Source organism: Pocillopora damicornis, chromosome 5 (assembly GCF_964200805.1).
Source record: "Pocillopora damicornis chromosome 5, jaPocDami1.2, whole genome shotgun sequence".
NCBI classification, from domain to species: Eukaryota; Metazoa; Cnidaria; class Anthozoa; order Scleractinia; family Pocilloporidae; genus Pocillopora; species Pocillopora damicornis.
Window position 1 is genome coordinate 22,172,498 of NC_142674.1, and position 18,661 is coordinate 22,191,158.

Genomic DNA, 18,661 nt, shown 5'->3' on the forward strand with positions numbered 1-18,661 from the left:
GTTCTTACCACAAGCCCTATACTTGATTTAACTCAATCGCCCCGGTTTTCTCACTTGCGCGCGTCACCATTCCATACAAACCTTGCGTCATAACCAGTCGTCTCCTCTTTTTATGATGTGGCCTCTGGGTCGCGAGAGATTAGCGCTATTAAAACTAAAGAAACGACTGGGAACGAGTCAGTTACAGCCATTTCCTCTTTTATGATATATTTTGTAAATTTTCCAAGTAAAGGGAACTATGAAACTATCAACCCTTAAAAATCTATCACTTAAACTTGCCCTCTTCAGGCGAGCTTAAGAGCAGTAGTATGAACGTAAATCCAAATGCTTTCCATCTAAAAACATGCAGACACGCCATAGCCGTCTTCTAAGCTTTTAAGTTTGTCAATTCGAACTTAAATAGCCTTAAGACTTATTGAAAAATTTGAATGGTACATTTTTGCATTTACGCCTTAAAAATTGTCAAAAATGGACCTATCTGCTCAATTAAGGTTATTTTCGTTTCACTTGCGTCTGTGAGATGCTGGAAAACGAAAATCTTTAGTCTGGTATTCACGTGTTTCAACTTGTTTAAGCTTAAAACATGTTGCGTCTCCTACCCAGCCTTTCGCAAACGTAAGGTGTAAGTAAAATCTGGGTATATCGATCCTTGTTCCAGACCCCTCAGCTTAGCCAACGGCCGCGCTTTTCGGAGTCAAGGAAAGATCTTTTTAATTTATGGAAAAGTTCAATTGAAAATTGCCTTATCTTGGGGTTATAAATGCTGATGTGTAAATGTTGATATAAATAGGAAACAAGTGATGGCATCCGTAAACTAACGCTTGTTCATAAGCGTCTCCTTTGCCTCGAGAACATCTTTGTCGATTTCCTCCTCCCTAGTTTTCCCACTATCAGGATCGACCGAACTCGGTAAGTAGCTGGACTGGGCGTTAAAAAGCCCAGATCTTAAACGACTATTATGATCATGGTCATCGTCGCTTTTAGCTCTGCAGTGCAATTCCAATTTTCATATCAGTCAATAAACCAACCAGAATGCCGGGCAATAGCTGAAGAGGTCTGGGTTCGAACCCAGGCCGACTCATTGTGTTGTGATCTTAATGCGCCATCTGGCAGCGCGTCTCTTCACCCAGAAGTATGAAGGGGTACTGGTGAACTGTCTGGAAAATTCTATAAATTGGAGGGAGAAGGGGGTGAAGTTTCTTACGATCGACTGGCATCTGGCCTAAGGGGGTGGAGGTAACTGAAACCCTTGTCGTCTCTTGCCTTCGAAACCACGGTGATGTCCGTTGATGTAAGCTGTTTCGGTCTTAAGACTTTGATCAGCAAGTAATAAACTAAAATTAAAATTTACCACTTTCTTTAAGCTTGATGTGTGCACTAGCTTTGCCATGTGTAGGATATCGGCAGCTGATGTGAGCTATATATCCCTTTATTCGAGTTTGAAGGACTCCTTCTGAGGCCTCCGGGGTCCAATGTACCGCATTCGAGAACAGTAAATACTCAGGGTTTGATCCGTCTCCATGTGTTCCGCAGCCATCTATCGGTATGTCGAACACAGCAAAGGTTTTGTTGATATCTGTTGCTTTGCAGTTGGGATCGTTCAGGTGCATTTTTTCAGCTATCAGAGGAGGATATTTGGTCAAGTTCACCTCAACTCTCATTATCCCGGTCTGAAGACATGAAATAAACGCCCCCAAATCTAACGTGAAAAGAAGATGTAAGCAGTTAAATATTCAGGGGAAAGAAATATTGTATGAATTGAAATTTTAGGGACAAAAAACTTAACCTCTTAATGTCCAAGAGTACCATACGGCACAAGATGCCATTATATGCTCAATATTTAATCCTTTATCTGAAACTTCCACCACCGAAAGGTCATTGAAAGATCTTTACATTGAAGGTATACAATCAATCAACTTTTGGAACTTTTTGTCTTTGTACTGTGTTGGTCAACGTGATATCTCACAACGTGATATCTCTCAACGTGATATCTCATAACGTGATATCCCACAACGTGATATCTCACAACAATCGATGCTCTTAGAGCTGCAATTTAAGCTATAGTTTAGTGGTATACTCTATACGTACGAGGCAAACGACAAATTTCCTCTGGTAATAAAGGTTAAAACATATGCAATCAGTGGTCGGTGTCAGACTGACAGTGCTCAGTTGCACTTTTATATGATCGCACAACAAGTGCGAGGTCATTGGTTCAAATCTCTTCAAAGTTCTTAACTATTTCTTTTTTTTCTCCACCACTGCAAGGATCATCTCATCATTTCTAGAAATGATGTTCTTTTGGTTATTTCAAATCCTGCGGCAAGAACGCAGGCTCTTAATCTTCCTTGCCAAGAAGCGATGAATCGTATTCATTTTTTGACAATTATCGATGCGCAAATGACTAACCTTCAGTTAATGCTTCATCTAGTTGGAGGCCAAGGATTAGGAAGAGGAAAAGTCTCGTAACATGTATCATTTCTTCACTTCTTCGTTCTCGATCAAAATTAGACAGTGGTTTCGAACCTTACACCTTTAGAAAAACAAAAGATAATTAAAAACCAATTCCTATTATTGAAGAAATTCGTTTCCTTTAAAAGTCTTAAATACACCGGGATGAGACGGGAATAGTTTGGTGATAGAAATTATTTCTCCTCCTCTTTTGCCCGAGTCAATTCACGACGTGAACAGTGCTTTCAAACTTTAAATCTTCAGTTCACAAAAGGGATATGTTACTGACGGAACCAAGACAAACCGCAAGTTTGGAATGGAAAACAGAATAAATCATCTAAATAAGAGTTTGCTAGAGAAAGGGATCTAGGGCATTGGACTGACTGACATGACATAAGATTTCTTGAAACTTGCAGGCGCAACCAGCTGACCGAAGTCGATTACGAGCCAAAAAAAAAAAACCTCCCCTTCCCTCCCCTTCCCTCCCCTCCCCCTCTCAGATACATGCGCCATTCTTAGAGATTGGAAAACGACGTTTTTAATTTTTAAACGACAAAGGTGTCTGTCATATTTTATTGCCTGTGGGGGGAGACGGTTGGTGTTCTTAATTCCCCTAAGGCTCTTTACTATTCTAATGACCTCCTTCCCCTTATTGGTAGTCAATTTTCTATACTCTCCCATTTATACTCAACGACTGACTGATTCCCCCCCCCCCCCCTCCCTCGTTCCCTCTGCCATGTGATTCCATCAAAATCCTCCGACATTCAGTTGGAGACTACTATTTTACGCAAGGGTGCTTCTGCCATGATCGAAAGCATTGTTCAAATGGGGATGGCATGTCAAACCGTTCATACTTGCGCATGCAGCGAAAAACCTACTTACCACATCCAAACTAGATTACAAGATTGAGCAGTCAACTTTACGGTTTTTAATACCACAAATGTTATTCCATCTAACCACAAGATTTGCTTAGTGACTTTCTACCTCAAACAATTGTTATATGCCATGAATATTTATCATTCAAGAGACTCATGTTCTCCGGAGTCCAAAACTTTCAGTATCTCGTGAAAAACCAACAGAACTAAGGTTCAAAACTGGGCAATCCGCGGGGTTGAGATCTCTGAGCCGGCTAATTAGGTTCGCGAAAAACGTTTTGATTAAAATTCAATTAACTCTCCTGAGGTTAACTTCATGACCTTGTCTCAGCTCATGTTTCAACATGTCCTTAAAAACCTTTTTTAAGAGCTCCAAAATTTGCATAAGTGCGTTAAGTGTTACAGAATGAACTTACACGAAACCGTAAGAAATGTTCCAACCATCTTTGTTTATGTTAAATTGTATCGATAAAGGTTCTCTTTAATATCACTTGGCACTCTTTTTGATCTACTGGAAGGTGTTGTAATATCATGCACCTTAATTGTTAATCGTGTCATCAATCATGAATGAAGTAAATGAAGAGTGAACACCAACCGGTCTTTCGTAATGTCTTTCTCTGAAAGGTCACTATGAATCCCAAACGTTGTGATCCTTTAATAACCATGCAGAATGGCGTGGTAATGAATTTATATTATGATAGCTTGCGGAAGATTTAGGGGAAATAACTATGCAGATGACAACACTAGGATTCTAAACACGCAAAAGTGAAGTCTTAGCAACACTCTGTATGCGTTCTACCACGTTTCCATCACATGGACTAACAAACAAACCAGCACAGTTGGTAGGCCATACAAATGCAACCGAACGAAGCCGAACGCATCCGGACAAACTGAAAGGTTTACGGTTCGAGTCCCTGCTGGGGACATATTCTTTTTAGTAACTGCATCACCGTGAGAGATCTTTATTTCCTTCACCCCTTGTTTAGGAACTTGCTATCTCTCAAGTTCGAACCTTTCAATTAAAAAGAAATTGTAAAACGCGAAGCGTGAAAAAAATTAAACCAATGACAGAAACGTTCTTCAGAACAGTGATAAAAGCCGGTGAAAAGCTGAAGTTTATACTGACGAAGTCTCTGTATGCGTCACGGATGATTCATCATGAGATCATGAGGTATTAACTGGAATTAAAATTCAGCCCAACACAACAGTTTCCTTATTCGCAGTCCATACAAATCTTATGATGTTGACCAATTTTAATTGCTTTCAGATTAACACCACATTAGTTTCTTTCCTTCCAAACTCCTTGATACGTATGTTTTTCAGGTAAAATTTCCGTAAAACAAATCTGTTTTCTCAGTGGCAATGTACTGTCTTTGTCATTATTTTCTCTATCTAAGAACTGAATGCATAATGTTGTATGGAACTGTGCGGAAATTTTACCGTTTTTCACTTTAAAATGACCAGATAACTCAGTAAAGACTTCGTGTAGTTCATACATTTTGACCGCCAATACGAACGAATACAAGCGCTTGTCCCACTTACCTAAGAGATAGTAAACAAGTTGTAAACGAGTTTCCATGCGAAATAAAACCACAATGGACATTACTGATCCTAGCAGGGAGCAGAATTAACGTTTGAAGCGTAAAACTATGGTAAACCATGATAAATGAACAAAGGAAATATTAAGTTTCTAGAGAAACTGTGGTGCTGCGTCGATGGGAATTAACATATTAAGTGTAAAACCAAGGTCAACCATGATAAGTGAACAAAGGAAGTAAGTTTAAGCTGTGGTGCTGCGTCGGTGGTAGAATAACTAGGGAAATATAGTATTATTAACTGAGTTGATAATGTAAATTGGCCACCGTCTAGAGTTTAAAAGCTGACGTCTCGAGTGTTAGCCCTTCGTCAGAGCGAATGATTACGTTATCAACTCAGTTGATAATACTAAATCACCAGGTTAGCAGAGCATACGATCTGAATTTCAAACGCTTGTGGGAATGTTAGAATTTTTCTTTTTCACATGCTGGTGACAAATATTTTTAGCGACATTTACCTGGCGAGTTAATCTGTTGAGTTCTTGTTATGGTGGTTTTGTTGTTGCTGTGGTGCTGCTTTGCTATAGTTCTGTTATCGATAATTACCCTGTTAGTGGTCTTGGCGACACAAGTGTCAATTTAATTTCATGCTTAAATTCTTTTGAGGTTTTGTTGTCTGAGTGAGGTCACCGACGTTTCGATCTCTTGACTGGTGCTTTCTTCCTTCACGGTCAGGAGTAAGAGAGTAGAAATCAAGAGATTGGGAACAAATGAAACAATTCATATTCTCCCCATTCCTCTCTCTGTTAACGAGGATCTAAAATGGCGGCTCTTCATTCTCCGAGGTAAATTTACACTTTTTGAAGGTGTAGTTATAAATACTCATGACGTAATTTTTATCATCTATGCAAACATGAGGGCAAGGTTGCCGTGTGGATTATTGGGATGCATACGAGGCATGGCTCTTTACCGAAGTTCTGGTTATATTGGAGGAAAATGGAAAGATTGCGAGACCAAGTTTCCAGTTTACAATCCTGCGACAGGTCAAGAGATTGGGAGAGTGTCTGATATGGGGAGAGAAGATGCGGAAGAGGCTGTGAAACAGGCGTATGATGCATTTAAAGTCTGGAAAAACGTGACAACAAAGGTATGATGGGTAAAAACTTTTGTTTCAATCAGCGGAAGTGCATTCATGTCGCGCAAATTATTTTAGAAGTTGCTTTCTAGTCGCGATCAGATGTTCGAAAATGGAGCGATTATCCATTTGCCGTTACAAGTAGTCGCGTGCTTTGCACTATTTTTACACTGCACAATACGTGGTTCAAAGAAAGTCGACAAAATAGCCTTGGAATAAAGATATGGAGACTTAACATGTTCTATTATTTTCCTTTATTTTCGGCACACGCGAACGCTTAAAAATAAAACTTGATTTATAAGATGTTGCTTTTAATGACGTTTAAGCCCCGTAATCACACATAGTACGCTTGGGCCGCCTGTGGTATGAATCAAGGCTTGCACTGCTTTCAAAATGAAACATGCACAAAGTAATCAGGCCATAGAGCTATGCGAATTCTAAACGTCTTCCCGATAATACTTACAAGCCAGATCGAGTGAAAGTTGTTGTCCTCGGTCATCCCCTTTCTGAATTTCTCCACTTCCTCCTTGCAATCCACAAATTCTTCAGGCTACATGGCAATGTAAAAATGAAAAATTTTCTCCTAATTTATTAAATTGACTGAAAGTTACTGTTCCTCCTCTCTTTTGAAAGTTCTTTCCTCCTTATATGATATTATATATAAGACATGGTGGCATAGCAAACTTCTCTGCAATCTCAACAGTGCTTAGTATGTCTGTAATCAATTTGTGATAATGCATGAATTGAAAGTATATGTTGTTTAATAGAAAAAAGGCCACAATGCATTATTTTGCAAGGTGCGATCTTGGTGTATCAATGGTGATTTGTTAAAATATCATGAGACTGGATTGCTAAGGGATGTGTTCTGCACCAAAAGATGGAGGGAGGAAGGGAGTGGGAAGACTGTGACCTTTTATTTTTAGTTTGGGAAGCTGTGGCTCCAGTACCCCTGCTGTTCCATTGACAATGTGATGTCTTGTTCTTTAACTTCCTTTTGTTTTAAGGAGCGAAGTCAGAAACTACGTAACTGGTATGACCTCATCGTCAAACATGAGGGAGATTTGGCTGAAATGTTAACATCAGAACAAGGGAAGCCATTGTTTGAAGCTAAGGGTGAAATCAAGTATGGTGCTTCATATGTTGAATGGTTTGCCGAGGAGGCTAAGAGGATATATGGTGATATCATTCCTTCACCTGCTTCTTCACGAAGATTGTTTTCTGTGAAACAACCTGTTGGTGTTGCTGCCCTTTGGACTCCGGTAATAAGCATATCTATACTGTCATACTGAATTAACTCTTACTCAATGTGAACTCCAAAATTTATACCTGAAAAGCTTGACAGACTGCTTAAATTTTACATCAGTCAACAAAATCCTTTTAGGATGACTCCACTCCTAACTTGGCATCCATCCTATCTGCTAAATCAAAGAAAACTAAATGGTTAAATTAAAAAAAAAAAACAAGAAAATGATAAATGCTCATTAAACTCTTGCCAGCAGGTGATAGCTAACAACAAACAAAGGAAAACCTCTGAAGAGAGTCAAAAGTAACTTCAGATATGTAGTTTTACCAGAAATAAGGATAGTTTCTGTGCTCAATAATTTTTTTCTCTAAAAGACATGAAATCCATATAAATATATGGTAGATGCAGTAACGGTTACTACGACGGTTACTATGACTGCCCATAATTATATATCAGCAGGTTACAGTAACCTACCGGCAGGGTTGGTCATAGCGTTTTGTTCTTGTCCTCATAGTGGGTCTCTTTGAGTGCACTGTCCCCTCTTAATGCCCCAGGTAGTGATTAATTATGGGAGGAGGCAAGTATACAGGCAAAACTAGCCTGCAGTGCAGGTGTCTTAATATGGTGAATTAACGTTAAGAAGCTCACGATTGTTTATTCAACTGGCCATGTTTGATTTGGAGATAAAGGAATTGGTGAGGGGAGGGGACAGGGAAAAGCAAAATATTCAGTCTCTCACCCCTCTCCTTATTTTTCACTGTTGCTCACCCCCATGGTAATGATTTCTTTCTCTCCTCATCCGTCCACTGCCATTAGAATCAAAGATAGTGTTGATAGTTGTTGCTAGGAAAATACTGAGCCCTCGCATGCCAAAATTCCACCTGCTCTGCAGGCTAAGGCAAAACCAAAGCTATTATGCCACAGAGAAATAAATAGGATAAAATGAACCAGTGTAAACCAAAACAGTGAGGAATCATGAAGAGAAATCTCCCCTGTGGATAAGCAAGTGCACAGAAACTTTAAACTTAAATTACAAGAGAATTTGGGGCCATTTATAATTGATATCCTGCAGTTAGAGTGATGTTCCTCTGTCTGTCACTTTCTCAAGCAGAATGTTGTACAGCTTTGCACTAACAAAATAATGCATCTTCATTTGACAGTGGAATTTTCCAGTTGCCATGATCACTCGAAAGGCTGCTGCAGCACTGGCTGCTGGATGCACAGTAATAATTAAACCATCAGAAGAAACTCCTTACTGTGCCCTGGCTCTACAGAAGGTACAAATATTAACTTTTCCTCTAAATTACACTTTGGTTCCTTTAAGTCAAACACTCTTTCATACTTTCTCTTTTATGGGAACTCCACTTAACCCTATAACCCCTTAGAGTGACCAGCATCTAATTTCTCCTTACAATATCAGCCCTTAATCAAACATTCAGGTAATGAGAAATAAAGGAGATGATCACCAACTAGAGAAGCTCTGGATTATGAAACAAATTCTCCTCATCAGCGCCTTAGGGAATGTATAGGGAACAGTATGGAGAATTTACATACTGATGTTAAGGTGGAAAGGGTTAAATTTGCAGGATGACTGAAACCACTTTCCAGGCTCCAAGTTTGACAAATCCTTTTGTTTACTTTTTCTGATAATTGGCAATCAACAAGAATGTACAAACTCCTTGCATTAGTCAGACATCACAAAGATCTGCTTTAACCCTCTGTAAGGATTAAAGCAGTACTCCTGAGATCTATCACCAAAAAAGGAATTCTCCCATATAGCCAGAGTTCTCCCTTATTTTAAGCATGACAGGTAAAATAAATTTTCAAACCAGTAAAGCAATCCTTTTACCTGGATTTTCAAGAATTCCAAGCAATTTTAAATGGTTATAAGAGGTACTACTGGCGGAAAATGTTACCAGTTACTGCCTGAAAAGGAGAACACTGTATAGCTACAACTTAAAAATTTCTTTATAGAATATTTAACCCTTAAAACCTTAAGAGTGACTAGAATGTAATTTCTCCTTACAATATCACCCCTGAATCACATATTAAGGTCATGAGAATGACACAAATGATCATCAACTTGAGAAGCTCTTGATTGTTTGACAAGTTTTCCTTGTTGCTCCTGTGGGGTTCTGGCTCAGAGGCTGGAACCTGAGGAGGCACTATAGAATCCCTCACATATAGGAATAAATAAGAACTGATGTATGATAGATAGAGTAGTTTGAAAAAAAAATCTTGATTTGAGAATGGAATGTGGTGTACAAAATGGGCCTGTCGTAGGTCCTCTTTGTGCCACATGTGTTGACACCAAATCAATCAGCCAAAGACTTAGCATCAGGGCTTGTGTTCCACATCAGATTGTAAGCAGTCAAAACAATTCATAACAGTGTTTTGGTTGAACCTGAACTCAAATTTCTTTTTTATTTGTCTGACAATGCTTCATATAAACTCTAAGTAGAAGTTTTAAGATAAAAATTTGAGTGTTAAAAAAAGGCAGTGGGGAAGTTTTAGTGACACTTATTACTAGTGAGCACCTTAGGAAATGCATAGAGTGCAGGATGGAGAATTTGCATACTGATGCTAGGGTGTCAAAGGTTGATAACAAGATGTTATGTGTTAATTTCTTCTGAGATTTAAGGGGTTTATTATTTTTTATTCTCAGCTGGCCGAAGATGCAGGTTTTCCCCCTGGGGTGGTCAATACAATTCCTTGTTCCCGAGACAATGTGAATCAGGTCACAGATGCACTTCTTGGTAATGACATTGTGGCAAAAATGTCATTTACTGGCTCTACTGCAACTGGAAAGGTATGATAATGCAGCTTAGCTCTACAAGATCTTGCACTCTCTTTTGAGAAAATGAAATTGCAAGCTGGTTCAGTTCTGAAGAGGCTTTTGATATCAGAACCAGATTTTGAGGAAGATGTTATGATTGTCTTTAAATTGGCATCTTTTCTATTCCAAAAGGTAATTCTTGCACCAGTTATTGCTATCTTCAAAAGGTCTTATGATGAACAAGATATAGCCCCATTGATCTCTTGTAGTGGTTTAATTCAAAATTTCTAATTTCCTCACAACTCTTTCTTTGAAGGGTCTTCTTCCCCAAACTGTGTTCTTCATCCTTAGCCTGGGAAATATACACATACCTGCCAACATCTGCATGTTTTTTTTTTTTTCAAACTTTTCCTGTGTGAAGATATCTCTCACTTCTTGATTATCCATTGATCTTCTAGGCAGCAGGCTACATCAATTTTTTTATCAGATTTTATAAGCAATTAGAATTAATTTAGATGTTTTACCATCATGAGATAAAGGGTATATGTGATATTTTTCATTGAATAGCTGCTCATGTCCAAGTGTATCGATCCAATCAAGAGGGTCTCTCTGGAGCTGGGGGGAAATGCACCATTCATTGTATTTGATTCAGCTGATGTTGATGCAGCTGTTGCAGGAGCACTGGGTGCTAAGTTCAGACATACTGCACAGGTAATACACCTCCTTTCTCACAGCAATTATGAAGAGGCAGTGTGGCTGCATGGTAAGGGTGCTAGTCTTGTAATCTGGTTGTCCCAGGTTCAAGCCTTCCACACTGCTCAGTTGTCACAAGTTTAACTCCTTGGCTGTACTTTGTGTATAGCCAACTGATCTGCCTTTTGCTAGTTGGGGTTTTTAACCCTTAAACTCCCAATGTGGTATTGTTAATTCTCTCCTCAGGCTGTGACACATTTCTTTGTAAGTAAGTTGCAAGAATTTGGTGTTCAATCAAAATAACAACTGCTACCTGATAAGTTTGAGGTTTCTCATCACCTGTTTGCTGAATTAAGTATGAATGTTCTAGCGAGAAGTTACATGCTAATCACATCTGGGAGTTAAAGGGTTAAACACTGTTTATTCACACTATTTCAACTTGTTACTATTGGCCCTGAAAAGACCCATAGGGGGAGTGGTCAGTTGAGTATGCATATATACTGGTACATTCATATGTATTCACACATGATAATATACGATGTGTGATAATTGTTTTAGAATTTATTGTAATTTATGCATAGGCATGATCTGAATGCAAAGAGTATAAGTGTATAACTTCATTACCAGCAGTGGATGTAGATAGACCTGATGGTGGGGTTGATACTACTTTCGGAGGGAGGCAGGGGCAGATCAGGGAGGTTCTTAACCCCCCTCTCCCTGACCTTCCCCCCCTCCCTGGTCATTTGCATTTTTCTTAGCTTATTAAGGCCAGAGTGTAAAATTAAAATTTCTGTGTTCTTCGAATCAACGTCTCCCTCCCTCCCCCCTGACTTGGCAAGAATTCTCTCGATACACTTATGGGTTATGGAGAGCTGCCAGCACCTAGTTCAATTTTTGTGTAATTTTATAGCTGGGATCAGCTTGTTTTTGTATTAATTGAACTTAATTTTGTGTTTCATTCTTTCTACCAGACCTGCATTTGTGCCAATCGTATCTTAGTTCAGGACAAAATTTACGATGAATTTGCATCTAAGTTTGCTGCGGCAGTTGATGAACAACTGAAAGTTGGAAATGGAATGGATGCATCATCAACGCAAGGACCACTTATAAACGAGAAAGCTGTGGAGAAGGTAGTATCAAGAAATAAGCGACTGATTCATGCGTCAGCCGTGCTTTCATCGAGATATCAAGCACGTGCGAGGTTGAGAGCACCACAGATGTGCTAGAATTTCCTGACGTGTAGCTGAGAGCGGATCTAAGTTGTTGAGTGCCTTCCAAACTTCCCAATACCTTCAAATCTACAGAGATGAACGCATACCTTAGGCATTATTCAATTGTTTCCTGACGTTTTGAACACGTTGATTTTCTAGTAAACCTTAATTTGTATAAAACACATTGAAACTAAACTGCCGTTGTTGGTGTTCTTTTGGAATATCGTGTTGTTTCACTGATAAACACTTTACAGAATTTAGCATTAGCGTAGTAAAATTTACTTAACAGAAACCCGAGTGAGTTCTTGAGATAGGTTTTTGAAGAGATTTTGATTTTGACTGGCTTTAGTTACGCATCTGACTGGTCCAGAAGGCGGTGTGAGTTTCTGAACGAATCATGGAGCGAAGTGGAGCAAAACCAATACAATCCCATGTTACTTTCGGCAACTAATTGAAAATTTTCATAGAAAAGACTACTAAATATGCACTCATTACTCCACTCTTAGGTTGAAAGTCATGTAAAGGATGCTTTGTCCAAAGGCGCCAAATGTCTAAGAGGTGGTCAGCGGCATGAACTTGGAGGTAACTTCTTCCAGCCGACTGTCCTGTCGGACGTCACACGTGATATGATCATCTGCAGTCAAGAGACCTTCGGGCCTGTGGCTCCTCTCATAAGGTGTGTAAAATGTATTTTGCAGAATTTACCTCTTGCGTTACTGAGAAACCTGCAAAGGCTGGCTCGGTAATCTTGGACTGTATGCTTTCACTTTATTCAGCCTTAATTGTCGACAATTCAGTATTACAGGTTTCGTTCTACGATCTATCTATTCCATTCTGATCTAACTTAAGGTACAAAAATCGCTACATTTTTTAACTAAGGAAATTCACGCCCAGATATGTAATTCCATGTGGAATTTAAGGTTTTCAAACGTTCCACAACGATTCGTGGGCACTAATATCCTATCAGAAATGGGCTTACCTGACAATCATGCCGCTATGTTCTTACACGCTTAACGCCCTGAAAATACCGAATTAGATTTATTTCTGTTCACAGAACTAATTTGATTATCCAAAGCCTCTTGCTGTAACATTCTACTTTAACGGTAGAAAAATTCTGCCGTAACGGTAACGAAATTACACCTTACTTGACACACAATTAAAAATGTAATAAAAACGAAATCAATTTTGAGCGTAGAAACGCATCACGACAATGTCATTACCTCTTATGAAGATTGCTCTTAAGTAAACTTATAGAGTTAATGATCTGATTTGGATGATTTGCTAGGTTCAAAACTGAAGAGGAGGCCGTGGCAATAGCTAACGATACCTCATCAGGATTAGCAGGTGACTTTGAATTTAACTTACGTAGTTTATACCAATGCATACATAAGCGCTTGAGTCCAGCCTGAGCACAATTTCAGTTGTAGAATACGTGTTCTCTGCAATAAAATGATTAGCTGTATTGCCTTAAACAATTTTTTTAAAAAATTTCAAAAAAACTGAACTAGTTAGCAGCACTTTGCGAAGAGCAGTCGTAAAACTTCTTTATTCTCCGACTCATTTTGTCTAACTGTCGTAAACTTCTTCAGGGAGTTTTACAAGTTAACACTCAACGCCTGTATTTATAAGCCATAGTTAGCAGCTATTACGAAGGCCATTGACCATGTAGGCTTGGCCGGACTTACAAACAGGAACAGTCCGAATTGTGAAAAATTTTGCAACTTTTTAGTGGGCAAGGTGAGAAAAATATTTCGGGGGCCCCCGTTTTTAGCTAAAAACTAGTTAAGTTTTTAAGAAATTATGTGAGTTTTAGCCAACATATGCGGCAGACCTTTGCATAGTATGTCGGCTCAAGGAAGGTTCTATGAATCTATTACAGTGTTCAGTGCGTTCGTAATCGATTTGGAACAATGCATTGTTATGCAGTTTTTGAACCAGTCCGACAACATGATTTCGTTGTGTGCAATCCTAAAGGAAGATCTGTGGTAAGATCGCAAAGCTGAATATTGTGCCAGGGTGAATGAAAGGGGGCAAGGACTCCTTCAAAATTTTTTTTCTGGAGGCTACAGCCCCTGTTCCTTCTTCCCCTGCTTCGCCGCCTTTGTCTGAGGAAAACGTTTTTCTAATTTTTTTTTTCCATCCTAGGATACTTTTACTCCCAAGACTTGAGCCAAATCTGGCGCGTGGCTGAGGCCATGGAAGTGGGTATGGTAGGGGTAAACGAAGGAATCATTTCATCAGAGATTGCACCTTTCGGTGGCTGGAAGCAGTCCGGGTTAGGGCGAGAAGGTTCAAAGTATGGAATTGAGGAATATCTCGAGATCAAGTATATCTGTTTGGGAGGAATCACTAATTCATGAAAACTGAACACAGACCTGATGCAAGACCTCATGGAACAATAACATTGAGCTTTTTAAGTTTCGAAATTAGTTTACAGTCTTCACACGTGTTGATGGAATTAAAAAAAAAACGCTGGGGAGATTTCATAGTAAACAGGAGACCGTAGACTTTAAATCTTCCCGAAAGTGCGACTCGCTCGGGAATTGTGTCGACGGTTTTTTTTTCTAGGTAAGAGAGATAATCGAATAACGTTAGGTTATGATTAGGGTATGTGATTTTTTAGATATACAAGGGTAATATATAAACGGAGTCTATGAACTAAAGCAAACGGAGTCGTTTATTTCAAACACACCTTAGGTGCGTGAATTATGGCACCTTTCATCATTGCAGTTTCCTGTACAGTCACTTTAAGGGATGCCGTTGCCCTCCGCCTTTGCTTGTGGACTGCCCCAGAATGACTGACCAGGCTCTTAAGGCTTTAGCTATCTTCGAGCATCTCCACGTGGTCAATGTCGCAGTTTGCGTTCGGAAAGAAACTGCAACTGCATGGAATTTTCTGTATGAAGGGACTTATGGAAAGATTATTGAGTGCTTCGGCATGGCCGATACTTTTCCCAGGGGTTGAGTGACGCTAGCCGCCGCGGCGTGATGTCCGGAAGGGGTCTAGTACTAAGTACCAGACCCCCGTCTCAAATCTTTCGTCGGGTGGAGAAACGCGCGTCCTGTAGCGCTAATGATGAGGCCTTCTCGCAGGTGATAATGTCAGTTGATGCATAAATTAGGTCTGAGTCGTTTCATATTTTCTCACTTGAATGGCAGTTTATTGACCAAGAACGGAATCGAGTTGTCGTGGATGCATGTAGCGTTGCAGTTGTGTCTTCCGTTGTAGTTATGTCCTCACACCTAATAACCAATAGAATGCGGTTTTGTTTCTTCCAATCAAAGTACGTTGTGAACGTGTCTTCTGCGTGTCACTTCCCAACTAGGGGAGGGATGCAATGCAAAATTGTGAGACTATCGTCAAGTTTTCCGCGCTCGAAGTTTGAGAATTTCATGGGCTATTCTTGTTTCATGGGCTTATCCTTGATGCCTTTTGGGACACTTCGGATTGTTGAAAGATTAATATTCTTGTTGCGTTTTTAAGCGCGAAGTATCAGTGAAATTTTCTTCGATACGTTGGAAAGGTTAGGAAGACGAGAATTTGACATTGCCTCGTAGCTTCCCTTATTGGTTTGGAGTGCGCTGGTGATCGAAGTTGTGCTTTTTTGTCGGAACTACTAAAGGAAGGTAAGGTTTCGGTTGCATTTTATGCTAGTATTTTGTTAAATTCAAATATTACAACCATTCTTTTAAGATCACGTTCAAGTTTTGGGCTTAATACTGTAGATTTCATGTGACAGCATGGCGAAGCGTGCGAGTAACTACTAACTTGGATTCATTGAATCCTTCAGTGTCGAGGGCTGATTTTTTTATTTTGCGTGGGACATGTAAAACTAGATGTTACATAATTGAAAAACAGGGCAGATCTCGGTGTTTCAATGCCCAAAAATATGTGATTTTCTCCATCTCATTGTGCCTACAATGATGGCTATTATGGATACAGTGGAAGACATGTATTCATTGTAAATGTATGGGACTACGCAAAAATTCAACCTCTGGTATGGTTGATGTCAAATATCACATATCCTGGGAGGTTAACTCACAAACTGTTAACTCGTATGATGAAGATCTGGTCTCTTTCATAAAGGATAGGGTGCTGTCTCCCAATGCTCTCCAACAAGTAACAGTTGGGTTACAATATATTAGATCATTCTCTTTGCTCACCCAGAAGGGACAGAATTGCAGCAAAATTACTCTTCACTTAATAATTAGTGCTTTGCTATTTAAATCAGTGGCTGACATATGCCACTTTCTTTATTTTGATCAATTTAGAGTAAAGTCCCCTGTACCAAATTATAAGGAATATGATAATAATATGTATGTTATATGTTACCACATTATCCATACTTTTTCAGCTATGTGTCACAAACATTAAAATGAAATAAACACTAATTCATGCAGAAATGAATACTTAATTCAATACAGACTATTGCCTACTATTAGCAATTATTGCTCCTACATGTGTTAGCAAGAACTTGGTCTTGTTGGCATTCATTGTGAGCATTTGGCGATCTGTATATTAGTGGAGAAACTCTCTGCAACTATCTTTGCTAAGAAAATACCAATCCTTTCACCCTTACTAAATATCATTCATACAGGCATGGATGAGAACCAGCGGCAAAGCAAAGAAAACAAAAGTGCTGATGAGGTGGTAAGCTCTATTCTAAACATTTTCTTGGCGAATTATGCACTAGTTATAAAAAGGTATATGTTGTGCTTAATTTTTGTCCTTGGTATAAACATCATTTTCCTTTGGTTTTGTTAATGATATGAATGAAAAATGCATTTTGTGTAAAAGAAAGATAAAATTTAGCTCCTAGCCTAAGTTATGATGAGATGATGTGTCACTATCAATTTGGCCTCTATTAAAAGTAAAAGAATTAAACTAAGGATAAAACTAAACCACAGCATACCTATACTAAACCCTCAGCCTATTTGTATCAATATTACTATTTTTTCTGGTGTTCACCCAATAGATTCAATCCACTCACAGACAAATATGGCACCTGTGCATTTTACTATTACTCTTAGGCTAAGGCACTCGTAGAAAGCAATATTTCACAAAACAACAACATTATGTATGCAAGGTTTAAATTTTTCAGACCTTTACTGCTTGTTTTTATGAGTGGTTCCAGTATTTTCTTGCACAAAGAGTTCTGGTTGAATGTACCAGTCACCATGTTTTTTGGTATGGTGGTTTACAGTAATTGTTGTATGAAGTAACCTTCACCGATATTAATTTTGTGAACTTGTCACTAACAAAGAGCTAGTTCATGATTAGACATTGATCGTTTCATTAATTGCCATGCTCTACATTTATCATTGAAGTACTGATTAACTCCTTTGCCATCAGTAATTGCATTAAAGATACTGTGTTAGAAATCACAGCACTGTACCCCAAAATCTAATGTCGTCCTCAGCACAATCTCATTTTTTGAGCAAGGCAAAAGTAAATATCAAACAAGACCACACAGACATCATCACAGAGACAACATTGCTATGTATAATGTTTATATAGTTAGTTACATAAAAGGTACTCTATTCATTAATTCAGTGTCAATACTCACCCTCGTAGCAGCTATAATTTTTAGCCAACTTGGGAAATAGTGGCCTAAAATGGACCCTTTTGGACATCTGAACTTTTAAATTTCCTGGGGAAGGTTCCCCAGACTTTGCCATCCAAGTGGGAATGAATGGCTGTCACACTGTCATTTTGGTCCCTCCCAGCTGCTCAAACGTTGTCCCTCCTTTCCACAATCTTACCAAAGCCCCCATATGTGTAGTATTATAAAAACATTGAAGTGAAGTGTGCTATCTCAGCAAGAGGTGATAATCATGCACACTTTTAAGTGAGTCATCATAGCAGATGTTTGGTGAGGTATTGCATTCTGTGCTCAAAATCTAGTTCATGTAGACCTGGGAAAAAAGAATGGGGTGTAGCAGCCATTCATGTCGTTTAATTGCTCTAAGCTCTAATTCGATACTACTGTTCATTTGGCTATCTTTCTTGCCAATACTGTTTCGTTATTTGGGTTATAAAGTATTGAAAGTAATTTGCAACTCTCCATATTTGTTATTTGTAATTGACATGCTTTGCACAGGTGTTGTGGGGTTAGTGGAGAAGTTAACTGTATTTCAAAAATTAAATCTCTTTAAATTGCAGTGAAAGCTATTACTTTTATAGTTATAAAAGTATCAAAGGTAACTTCTCTGAGAACCTTCTCCAGTGTCTGTGATATAGAAGTGTCCACTAAATATAGGTTCATTTACTAAGAAATGTGGGAAGAATAGTATGCAACTGAAAATACAAGTAAGGACTGGAAAAGAATATTTATTCCTTGCTAGTAATCTCAGAACAGCTGTGTGGAGCTGGAAATTAACAGTGCTGGAATACAACAGTAAATCCTGCTGATAAACTGAGAACAGCTGTGTGGGGCTGGAAATTAATAGTGCTGGAATACAATAGTTAACTCCTGCTGAGAAACTGAGAACAGCTAAGAGGGGCTGGAAAATAACAGTGCTGGAATACAACAGTTATCCACTACTGAAATTCAGAAACAGGAAACTTTTAAATACTTTTGTGCAACAATATACTGAGCATGCAGTAATATCTTCCATTGCCTCAATTCCAGTTACTTGTAGAAAGGTCATCTCTGAACCATTAAATAGGATCTGTTTTACCCGTTATGGAAGAAAAAATCTTAACCCTTTAACCCCTAAAAGTGACCAGCTTCTAATTTCTCCT

At 38.9% G+C, this 18,661-nt stretch overlaps 3 protein-coding genes across 6 annotated transcripts in view; 2 read left to right on the forward strand and 1 right to left on the reverse strand.

Moving 5' to 3' along the window:
* Positions 1–124: 124 nt before the first annotated feature.
* LOC149045979 (uncharacterized) lies at positions 125–5,517 on the reverse strand. 2 transcript variants are annotated; one of them, XM_089206739.1, is made up of 4 exons: positions 5,377–5,485; positions 4,866–4,934; positions 2,407–2,530; positions 250–1,699 (listed from the first exon to the last, which is right to left on the reverse strand). In XM_089206739.1, exons 3-4 carry the CDS (start codon positions 2,474–2,476, stop codon positions 1,341–1,343), a joined length of 429 nt encoding a protein of 142 aa, XP_089062865.1. In that variant the 5' UTR covers positions 2,477–2,530; positions 4,866–4,934; positions 5,377–5,485; the 3' UTR covers positions 250–1,340. The 2 variants fall into 2 exon arrangements, with proteins under 2 accessions (XP_089062864.1, XP_089062865.1); XM_089206738.1 differs by lacking the exon at positions 4,866–4,934 and having other exon boundaries at positions 125–1,699; positions 5,377–5,517.
* Positions 5,518–5,657: 140 nt separating this feature from the next.
* On the forward strand, positions 5,658–14,579 carry LOC113685607 (succinate-semialdehyde dehydrogenase, mitochondrial). The gene is made up of 9 exons (XM_089206735.1): positions 5,658–6,005; positions 6,998–7,252; positions 8,397–8,513; positions 9,902–10,045; positions 10,580–10,723; positions 11,677–11,835; positions 12,423–12,592; positions 13,202–13,260; positions 14,062–14,579. The coding sequence occupies exons 1-9, from the start codon at positions 5,772–5,774 to the stop codon at positions 14,274–14,276; spliced, it is 1,497 nt and encodes a 498-aa protein (XP_089062861.1). The 5' UTR covers positions 5,658–5,771; the 3' UTR covers positions 14,277–14,579.
* A 533-nt stretch (positions 14,580–15,112) lies between these two features.
* Positions 15,113–18,661, forward strand: part of LOC149045980 (uncharacterized) — a 6,721-nt gene continuing 3,172 nt past the window's right edge. The window contains exons 1-2 of one of the 3 annotated variants that reach the window (XM_089206731.1): positions 15,113–15,543; positions 16,515–16,567. The gene's annotated coding sequence lies outside the window, so the exon portion shown is untranslated. Of the gene's footprint in view, positions 15,544–16,447; positions 16,568–18,661 lie in introns of those variants that run through there. The other 2 variants (XM_089206732.1, XM_089206734.1) reach the window with 2 other exon arrangements.